This window comes from Esox lucius, chromosome 21, assembly GCF_011004845.1.
Source record: "Esox lucius isolate fEsoLuc1 chromosome 21, fEsoLuc1.pri, whole genome shotgun sequence".
NCBI lineage: Eukaryota > Metazoa > Chordata > Actinopteri > Esociformes > Esocidae > Esox > Esox lucius.
The window spans coordinates 18,953,307-18,964,932 of NC_047589.1; the positions used below are offsets into that span (position 1 = coordinate 18,953,307).

The 11,626-nt window shown below is 41.1% G+C and overlaps 1 protein-coding gene across 2 annotated transcripts in view; it reads left to right on the forward strand.

The window, feature by feature from the left end:
• dok6 (docking protein 6) overlaps positions 1-11,626 on the forward strand; it is a 64,032-nt gene that overhangs the window by 49,842 nt on the left and 2,564 nt on the right. For both annotated transcript variants that reach the window (XM_020041990.3, XM_010891203.4), the window contains 3 exons: positions 256-445; positions 974-1,112; positions 1,714-1,822. In XM_020041990.3, coding sequence (XP_019897549.1) covers positions 256-445; positions 974-1,112; positions 1,714-1,822 — 438 coding nt within the window. The remainder of the gene's footprint in view (positions 1-255; positions 446-973; positions 1,113-1,713; positions 1,823-11,626) is intronic.

The following is an 11,626-nucleotide window of genomic DNA, read 5'->3' on the forward strand; positions in this document are numbered from 1 at the left end:
GAAGGAAGGACAGTATAATAAAGAAAATAGGGTCAGGGAGGGGCTGTGGGGTTATAGAGAAACATTTCTAAAATGGGTTCTGTAGTACTGGAGACTTAGTGGAGTAATAAGCTTGAAAAAAGCTTGAAAACCTACTCCAACAGACCAAACGGTGTACATGAATAATTAAATGTCCAAATGTCAAATAAACAGTGACCTTGTCCAAATGTTTGTAAAGTTGGCGCTTCATTTCTCTGTGTGTTGGTTTTGTTCCAGAGCGTTTCAATGTGTACCTGATGCCCACACCTAACCTGGACATCTATGGCGAGTGTACCATGCAGATCACCCATGAGAACATCTACCTGTGGGATATCCACAACGCTCGCGTCAAACTGGTCATGTGGCCTCTCAACTCACTAAGGAGATACGGACGAGATTCTACCTGGTTCACCTTCGAGTCAGGAAGGTGTGTGTGTGTGTGTGCCTGCGTGTGCCCCATACAATTGTGACTGTGCGTGTGTGTAACGGGAGTGTGTGAGAAGCGACAAGGTTCACCTATGAGTCAGAAACGTAAGGTCGCATTCACATTTCATCTGTGTCCTACTTCTCTTTGCTGGAACTTGAACTGGTTTGTCAACTGGAGAGGAAAACTGGCCTCACGAGTCCTGAAAAACAAGTTCCACACACACAAAACACAAAAAGTTACTTTGTGGAAAAAATATCTACTTTCTCCAAGTTTGAAGAGCTTTAAACATCCCGGCCTGTCCATGTGTCGTGATACCCCCCCCCCCAAACTATCAGATATATTGATCGTACCTGCTCCCACCCTGCATCTATCTATTCTCTGTGGACTCAGACCCGTGTGAACGGTTTGTCGCTGGGTGTCTCTCGTAACTGTCTGTCCCCATACTCCATGCCTGTCTTTAACCCCCCCCCCCCTCTTGTCTTCCTATCACTTTCTCCCCATATTTCTTCATTTTGTCTCTCTCTTTAGGATGTGTGATACGGGGGAGGGTCTGTTCACGTTCCAGACGAGGGAAGGAGAGATGATCTACCAGAGAGTCCACTCAGCCACCCTATCCATCGCTCAGCAGCACGAAAAGATGATGGAGGAGTTAAAGAAGAGCTCACAGGTAACACCAAGACGGCGTCACGCGTCACACATGCCTACACGGTTCAAATGCATAAACGGGTCACGCACACAGGCATCCGCGCACGCGTCCACACACGCTCAGGCGTGCGCTCGCACACATACACACACACAAACACACACACACTCCCTGTGGATATGGCCTGGGTTCACCTCCTCCTTGTCATTTGTGTGTATTTCCGTGTGGCCGGCTGGGGTTGTAGAGACCTCAGCATATGGCAGGGATTCTGGCCTTCCTCCATTTGGGAACAGTTCCAAGTACTTGGTGTAAAGGGGAAGGCTAAAAGTACAGTAACTCCAGCGTTAAACACACGCCAGAACATATTTCGTATTACGGTATTGATAAAATGTTGGGGATTTTTACTGCATGCCTTTAGGTCTGGACATGCAGCAGCCACCCGCTGGCCTAATGCCTAAGCCTGGTCCCTAGACGGAATGTCCCCAGATATAACTGCCAGATTTGACCCTATTCCCCATGTGGTTCGCTGCTTTTCACCGGAGCCTGGGTGGTACATTGTATGAAAAGTAGTGTCATTAGGGATGCAGCCCACATGCTGAGGATGTTGTTGTTGTCTCTGTTTCAGACTCACTCCAACCAGACAAAATTAAGCAAGTCCATCTCCCTGCCTCGCAGTGCCTACTGGCATCACATCACGAGGCAGAACAGCGTGGGTGACATCTACAGTTACCAAGGTACACTCAGCCAGGCAGCGCAACAACAAATATCCTCTGCAAACAACATGCGCACACACGCGCCCGCGCACACACAGGCCCCCCTCCCTCCCTCCCTCACACACACACACACAGACTGGAGCACACACATTCTATTCCCCTGTAGATCAACAGAACTGGTTTAACACCTGAATAATCCACAACTCCTACGTCAATCTGTTATTTCATACCAACCACTGAATGTGTTGATTAGTTGAGTAGAGGACCTCTGCTCACAGTTGAAAAACATTACTGAATTGGTTGTAGTGTATGAAGCCATATTGCATTGCCGTCATGGGGTCATTTGGACATATAGAAACAATGAGGTAATTCTTCCAAACACGTTTTCTCTCCCCCTGTTCTTGGGAAGTTTGTTCGTCATTAGGAAAGCCGCAGAATTTCCTAAACCATCCTCTTCTATATTTCTTAGTGAGGGCACTGCGACTCTTTCATTTCTTTCTGGGTTCATCACAGCAACAGTCCATCTGGCCTTGTTCAGTCATGATCCTAGTCTCACAATACTTTCCAGAGAGTGTTTCCAACAGCTTGTCATTAGACATAGACTCAGGCCCTTTCAGTTGGAGAGAATCTGCCAGATGGGATACATCAAATATTTATATTACACACTGTGTAAACAAGGTAGGTGTGCACATGTGTATGCTTGCCCATAATGTGCGCGCACACACACACACACACACACACCCATACACACAGACAGACGTGTTGCAGTCTTTATTGAGCTGACTTACAAACAGGATGCCCAGTAGACCAGAAAGCAGTAACACTCTGTGAATCATCCTCCTATGCTGAAGTCCAGAAAGTGCCTCACACTCAGGTTGGAAAAATTGAAGTTCTATAGAAATGTGAGTAAGTGGAGCAAATCTATATACAAGACATGTAACCACATGAGATATAGATATAATAACAAAGCACAGAGATGTAATATGAAAACATTAAGATGTAAAAACATGAGGAAGTAATGTAATGAAAATGAATACGGATGTATTAATAATACAGGTATATAATAGGCATTTTAAGTATGGTTAGTATTGATTTCAGTAGCAGATTAATGGCTGATTGATAGTCAAACTGCTAGTTTGAAAATCAATCAAGGTGGGTAAAAATAAATCAAAGTAATGGAGGCATTCTTTATTATAATATTTTTTAAACATATCCTAATTATCTCAATACACCATGTTACAGAAAAGTATAAAAAAAACTCATATTATTTAGTGTAATTAGTCATGTCTGAATATACCTGAATTTTATTGTGACTGTTTCAAGAAAACTGTAGTGTTCTCTTGGCCCACAGACTACTTTTAGATTAAGAAACTATGTATATAAAGTCAGATTGCAATATATAAAACATTTATCCTATAAAGAACATTATGAATGGAACAAAATAATTTGAATAAAATGCCGTGATTTTGTTTTTAACAGGGCTATATCGCTGTGCTTTAAGTGTTTGCGAGTGGAAGGAATTTGCTAATTGTTTATGGATATGTGATCTGGAAATGCCCAAGTCTACTTTTTGTGATCTCATCTCCAATATGTCTTAGTGTGAAATGTTCAATAAAACATGTGGACCTTACTAGGTCAGTATGGGTCACTTAAACTGGGATTAATCTATATTAAAGAAATACAACTACATCAGAGTTACTACAGTATATTAATACTGATTTGGGTGTGAGTGGAGCTAAGCGGGTTAGGCTAGCACTCTGTGTCACTGTGCCGTGATGAATCTGCAATCAGCACATTTAATTGGCTGAGTGGTTGGCTTGTGTTTAAATACCCACAAGTCCCCTGTAATAATTAAACAACACGGGTTCTCATCCCATTGAGCTTTCCTGCTTCTCTGTGTTTATTTATTTATTATTTTCACTTTCAATTAGTTAACCAGAAAACAATTACTTGTTTCAATTATACTTTGTCACTTGGGCTGAAGTGTTAGACTTCAAAGAAAAGTTAGATTTTCTTGCAAATTAAATGGGTATAGGCAGGGCTCAACTTGATTTGTGTATTCATTCAGCCCTTTACATGCCTACGTGTTGTTCACAAATTGCCTGCTCGGGCCTGTTGTGAATGGTAACACACTGAAGACGAGACATGCAGCTTTCCTATTGATCTTGTTAAGGGACATTCATTATCTTGCCTAAATGTGTTTTACGTAAGTGTAAACTGCAGTAAAAATGTCATTTGAATAATTATGCAAAAAGTCGGGTTATTTGAATGCTTCGTTTCATTAGAATCTCTTGTAGGTCTCCTCTCAACAGATTATAGTGTCTAGATAAGCACACCAATGTGCTGTATGTTTACTTCTGATATAGATGTGCTGTCTGTTCTGGTTAATTCTTTTTTTTAATTACTATTAGAATAACTTTATACTTTGCCCAGTTCATGACACCCTTGATGGTGTGAGGCCTGAGGGGATTGTCTATTCTTTCTTCCGATATGTCCACCACTGTTTAAGGTATATAGCAACACGCTCAGTGTTTGTTATAGCCAGTGTATTACAACCCCATTTCCAAAAACTTTGGGATGCTGCATAAAATGTGCATAAAAACAGAATGCAATGATGTGCAAATAATTTTAACACTATATTCAATAGAACAAAGGCTGCATCAAATGTTGAAACTGAGATATTTTATTGTTTCTTGAAATATATATGCCTACTTTGAATATGATGCAAGCAACCTGTTTAAAGATTTGGGACAGAGGCAACAACAGACTGGAAAAGTTGTGTATTACTAAAAAACAAAACCTGGTGGAACATCTCAGAACTAATTAGGTCAATTGGCAGCAGGTCAGTAACATGATTGGGTATAAAACAGCATCCCAGAGAGGATGAGTCTGTCAGAAGTGAGGATGGGGTTCACCACTCTGTGGAAGACTGCCCGGGCAAATTGTGCAACAATTTAAGAGTAACGTTTCTCAACGTAACATTGCAAAGAGTTTGGGGATCTCATCATCTACAGTACATAATATCTGTACACAAGGGACAAGGCCGAAACCAATACTGGACAGCCATGACCTTCAGGCCCCCATGTGGACATCACTGCATGGGTGCAGGAACACTTCAGAATATCATTGTCTGTGAATACAGTTTGTCGCTGCATCCAAATGCAAGTTAAAATTCTACCATGCAAAGAAGAAACCAGATAAAAAGAAGATCCGGAAACGCTGCATTCCCTGAGCCCGAGATCATTTAAGATGGACTTAGGCGAAGTGGAAAACTGTCCTGTGGTCTGACAAATAATTTTGTAAAATTATTTTTGGGAAACGTGGACGCCGCATCCTCCAGACTAAAGAGAGGGACCATCTGGTTTGTTATCAGCGTGATGGCATGGGGGTGCATTAGTGCACATGGCATGGGTGACTGCACATATGTGAAGGCACCATTAATGCTGAATTAATACAGGATTTCGAGAAACATATGCTGCCATCCAGACAATGTCTTTTTCAGGGAAGGCCTTGCTTATTTCAGCAAGACAATGCCAAACCACATTCTGCACGTATCACAACAGCATGGCTCTGTTGTAAAAGTCTGGATGCTAAACTGGCCTGCCTGCGATCCAGACCTGTCCCCTATTGAAAACATTTGGCGCATTATAAAATGAAAAATGTATATATCAAGCTTGAATGGGAATACATTTCACTTTGAAAACTACAGCAATTGGTCTCCTCAGTTCCCAAAGGTTTACAGAATATTGTTAAAAGAAGACATGATAAACATGCCCATCACAACTTTTTTGAAATGTGTTGCTGGCATCAAATTCAAAATGGGCACATATTTTTCCAAAAAACAATATAATCTCTTAGTTTCAACATTTCATTTGTTGTCTTTGCATAATTTTCAGTTTAATATAGGGTTTAAATGATTTGCACATCATTGCATTCTGTTTTTATTTGCAGTTAAAGCAGCGTCCCAACATTGGAAACAGGGTTGTACATGGTGTCCTACTGACTATTATTAGGCTACAGACACTTCCATATATGTTTTACCTTTCAAATAAATTCACTTCTTCTCATATAACTACAAGTCTAAAATGGCCTTGTTTATTTTTATTTTCATTTTATTGCAGATAAATGCACCATCATCCATAGTTGGTGGATGAAATATGTTGCATACATTGTTCCATTTGGTTGTAGCCCCAAGCACAGTGATCAGAGAACTGAGAATTCTAGCACATTTATACTGTGAACACAGCTGGCTGGAAAGCTTTTACATTTACTTTTAGATGGTGGCATAATGTAAGTAATTTGAAATTATACAGTGAATTAATAGTTTATATGCTTTACTAGTTGTTACCTCATATGACAAATAAATGGTCTGCTGTCCGAACAGATGATAGATGTTGAATTTGTGATCAGTAGTAGAGGATATGTTAGTATCTGTTCGTTTTCATGTGGATACAAAAAAGGGTTAAGCAAAGGGTTCCCCAACAAGGACAGACAACTCTTTTGGCGCCCTTTTTTTGGCATGTACACTAAAAAATGCCATTCTTATATTACTTGTGTTTTTCAAATGTGTGAAAATTATTCCTGCCTATGCTAATTTAGACAATATTAAATATCTACCAATAACTTACATCACTCACTACACAACATTAGAGTCAAGAAAGCCATGGCCGACTCTTCGACCTTACTGTAGGTCAATGCAATTTCTGTTTCTATTAGTTGGAAACTCTTCCGCTTAATTTAACAATACTTCATAGAGAGACCTGAGGGATCCATACCATAGGAGATCTGGACATAAAACGGACCGTTGCCTCTTTTGCACTTAGGGAATTCTGTATTCCCTCAAAAATCAATATATTTAGACATTCACAGATTACACACAAATACAGAAAACATATCACACCCTCGACAGAGGCCACCGGATCACAATAGAAGATGGAATTAGGCGCCAAAATCGCCTTAGCAATGTCTATGTGACAAATGTCACACCACAGAGGGCAGTCTGCTTTATAGCTATTCCCTGAGCCCTAACCTCTGGCACTGTTGGTCTGGAATCTTTGAGATGCTCTTGGAAATTGTAGAGGCCCCAGATGACCCAAATCCACTTTAATCAACATCCGAAGCCCAAAGCGTTTTACCCAAGCCCCAACAACAATTATTGTCTTACAGTCGAAGCCTATCCTGGTGAAAATAATATAACAATTAAACACAGTAAAATTATTGGGAAGAATTACTTTTGGGATGAGGAGTGATGAAGGAGGTTCTACTTGGGAGAGGGGCATGCTGGTTTGGATTTGGTGAGGGGGGGGGGGTATTTATCTCCTGGTGTTTGTTTTATTGCAATAGTGTTTCTGTTAAAAACACACTTGCATTTCTGTTTGTATATTATCCTGTGCTACCCATATAGGTGTCTTTAATAAGAATATATATGAAATAATTGCCCATATACATTATGTAACACTGAATATGTAAATATGTACATAAACTGATCCTTTATCAAAAGAGAAGCTATGTATCCGCTCTGGGTAAAAGTCTTTCTAATAAGCATAAGATGAAATTACTGGCTTTTTACATCTTCACGAAACGCTTTAGCTTTTCTTTTTAATAGTATGCTGATTCTGCCTTAGAGAAAGGAGGAGTATGGTATTCTGTTTTCCACCAAGAGATTGCTGATGCATAGAAATAATGAGTGCACTTAAAAAAGTTTTAGAGTCAAGAGAAAAACATCCCAACGACTGTCAAAAACGGTTGAATTACCACCACTCAGGGATAGGCATTCTTTTGGTTACATATATTTCAAATATGTATTGCACATTCATTTATTTAAATTCAACAAATGTATTTGACTTCTGATACAGTTGTCTTACTCATATCTGCCACCACAGTTAATGGAAAAGAGAATACAAGCACTGATTGATTGTGCAGGTTTTTCTAAAGTTCATGTCATTTCATGCATTTAAGTTTTTTGTTTTCTCTCTCCAATCACGTCTTTTGCTGTCTTCCCCACACTCCTTCCTCTGTCCATCTTTCTTTCTCTTTCCCTGCTCTTCTTTTCCTTGCCCAACACACACAGACACACTCTACACTCAAAAAATTATTATTTAGATGAACTTACTTGAATTGTGGACAGTGCGCTCAATAGATTTAACACCTTTTGTTGTGAACACACAACCAAATCAAGTTCAACCTAATAAAAGCAATAGTGTACTCTTCAATGAGTTATTTAGCATTCAGTCGACTTATTCAACTTATTTGTATCATGTTTTTGAACAAACAATATTTTTGGAACAACATGAATACCTTTTGTTGTGAATACACAACTAAATCAAGTTCAACTAAATAAAAGCAAGAGTGCAAACTTAAAAATGTTACTTTTTGTAATTTTTTATCATGTTCTCTGAAGAAAAATCTTCTGTTTCGCTTGATATTTATATATACATATAGACACGCACCCCAATGTTTTGGATACAACATTTTCAAATGTGTTTGTGGTTCTAGTCAAAAGTCAAGAGGACAAATGTAATAGAGGCCCAAAAGCTGTATTTTAGGGAAAACATACCTTTCAGACAACACGGCAAGTCCTTAAATCTTTTTAAAAAAACTAAGATGCTTAAAAGACGTTAATAGATGCCTAAAACATTTTGCTTGAAATCATGTCAAATGCAAAGATTCTTCAATATTGTTTCTTTAGATGTGTAAATGAAGAGAAGGAGAATAACGAACATGACAGACTCAAAATTGTGGTACGGAATAATGCAATAACATGTAATGCCTCTGACACACCACACAAACAGGGCTTCATTACACAGGGTGTTCACCTTTATCCCACCTCTGGGGGTACTTGTCATTAAAGCTCTACAGAAGTGGTGAATGTGTACCTGTAAGTCCAAACCATCAGCAGCCTGACAGTCGAAGGTGTTGAGGCAGTCTGATTGGCTTCTGGTCTCTTACTTTCCCTCGGTCTCTCTCACGTTCACCCCTACCTCCTCCTCTTGTTATATTCCCACCAAAAAAGTACCCCCCCCCCCCTACAAAAAAAAACTGTGAAATTCAGTTTCCATCATTGTTGCAATTGTTGCTTTGTCTCGCCCACTGAGGAGCATGATATTCAGCGCTTGTGCTTTCCCGAGATAGCTGATTGTCATTCAGCTCAAACAAGAGTTTTGGATGATTTCAAAGGTGTATGCCCAGGGGGGGTAGGTCAGATTCAACGCATAAATGAACCCGAACAACATTGCTGCAGGAAACGGTATGTTACCAAGGTCCTGAAGAACTTTGACTCCTTCGAACAGCACACATCTGCAGGATCTGCTCCCTCTGCTCCGATCACATAAATCCCCAGGACGGTCTCTTCTACTCCATGCTCAGTGCATTTAGGCATCCTGCAGGGGACATACATATCACATCGCTAAGTCTCATGGTGCTAAGATCATCATTTAACAGTTATTTTCCCTCAGTCTTGGGAAGGTTGTGTGTTATTTGAACTCCAGTTTCAATCTGTTAACAGAGACACAAGCCTAAAGTTAAGTAAAGGAAAAAATGCATTGTTAATATAAAGTTTGTTGACATAGACTTGCAGTTACCAAGAAACGGAGCAACATGAACGTGTTAAGAATGTGTAGGCAACTTTTAAGCGGCTAGCAACGTTAGCTAGCTGATTGTTTCTACACAAAGTAATCAAGTGCAGTTTGAATCTCTTTAAGTTAAAACAGCACTAAACATCCACGTTCAGAGAGAAAATCAATGTTATGTGCAGTGTATTGGCGTAATTTTGTTCAGCAAAATGAACAGGCTTTGAACATTGGTTTTTGGAGTGTAATTCCCTCTCCCTCTCTAAAACCCAGTGTTCAACAATTATCCGCCTGTCCGCGCCAACATTAGCAATTCTAATCACAGTGTTCCTATTTTGAACCTTTCATAGCGATGAAAGGGCGTTTTAGTGAACGGAGCAGAGGGCTTTTGTAAGGACATGACATAGTGATAGGAGAGAGAGTGTGACGACAGTATTGTCACTCCCGCTACAGGTACAGATTAAATACTGCGTTGCTTGTTGAATGCACTGGGTTGTCTTGTTCAGCACAAAGGCAACATCGTTCCCAGACAGCTCTCAATCACTGTCGGTAGAACTTAACACAGGGGAAGTTAATACAGGGGCCACTACATTCATTTAAGGAGACACACTAGACCTGTTAGTCTCATAGCAGTATTGTCTTTTGGAAAGGTATCTAGTAGCTGTCTACACATTGTTCCAATATGTGCCTGAGGCAGTAGTGTGACTAGGAGGCCAGCTGTGGATTAGGAGGTACAGTGTGTGTGTGTGTGTGTGTGTGTGTACATGGGGAACATTTCTGTGTATATGTCCCCTGTCCTTCCTCTGCACCAGCCCAGCAGCTGCCACCGGGCCAGATAGGATGGCATGACCTTCCCACTTAATGAGACGGCTCTGACAAATCACTGTCGGTTTCTCACAGGGTGGGGTAGAACAGGGGAGGGGGTGATTCGCCACAGTCCATGGCCCCTGTGTGTGTGTGTGTGTGTGTGTGTGTGTGTGTGCGCACACGCGTGTTTCCACCATGGTTCACGATCTGCCACACTCCACACAGTGGGTCTGCACCCAGAGCTTGGCTCTCCACAGGGGTCCGGTCCCTCCCAGCAACATGTTCGTGGCTGAGATGATCAAATGGGTGGTGAGTTCTCGCTATGCGCCAGACTGTTTCTCCATCCTGTATTACAGTGGCCAGAGAAAGGAACTGTCTTGGCAGAGATAGAAGAGAGAGTTGTGGATGGCTACCCCCAGACTGTTTCACGAATCTAATAAGGACAGAAAAAGCGATGTGTGGCTCTTTCCACTGTTACAGGTTCAGTGCTGATAGGTATGTACTGTGAACATGGGGGAAGATACGATAATTCTGCTTCTGTTGTCTTGGGAATGGATATTTTCCAGTGCAGTATTATGAGTGTGTCTTCACCGGTTCTGTCTAAAGGCCTACCTGCTGTGATTGGCTTCCCCACTCAAACTGGTATCTCTCCTGCTCTCCCTTGCTCTGTCTGCCCCTGCTCTAATGCCATGCTAACTGTGGTTTGACAGCGCCTGCCAAGGTGACTGGAGTGTGGTATATGTGGAGGAGTCGTTGGCAGACAGCCACTCAGGGGTCCACGGGACGATGGCACTGCTAGGCTGGCACCACACTGAAGAGACACACTACTAACTACAGAGACAAACCCATCCGGATTGGATCTAGCCAGAGGCACACTGGAGAGGGTTCATGCTAGGTTGATGAATGAAGAAAGAAATTGTCTGATATTAAAATGGATACACCTTCTTAACCGATAATTTCCAATGCAAGAGTTCTGTTCCTGTTTTAATTTGAAGACTTTACTTCCCCTAAAGTTATTTTCCCCAACCCTGACGTGCATTGATTCATAATTGACTCGCTTTGTCTATTAGATTGGATGATTTTGTTATTCAAAGTCCAGAGGTGTCTGAGATAGTGTGTTGTGGAGGTACAGTTGATTACAGCATAGAGTCTAGAGAGTTCTTCACCTCATGAAATATTGATTGTCGATTTCCTTCCTGGTCAGCAACACCCAATCAGCAGTCCTCTGAATTGTATCCTCATCTTCCACACAGCTCCTAGAATCACAGTCTCCTATCCATTATTAATGGCCGGAGTCTCAGTCACCCCCCCCCCCCCTTCACTCTCCCCAAAATAATTAATTTACAATTGTTTCCACGGAAATGTCCACAGATATCTGATAACAGCAAGTCTGAGGCCATTTGGAGAAATCATTCGAATAAAGGAAAAACAGTTTGTGTTATTTTTCTGG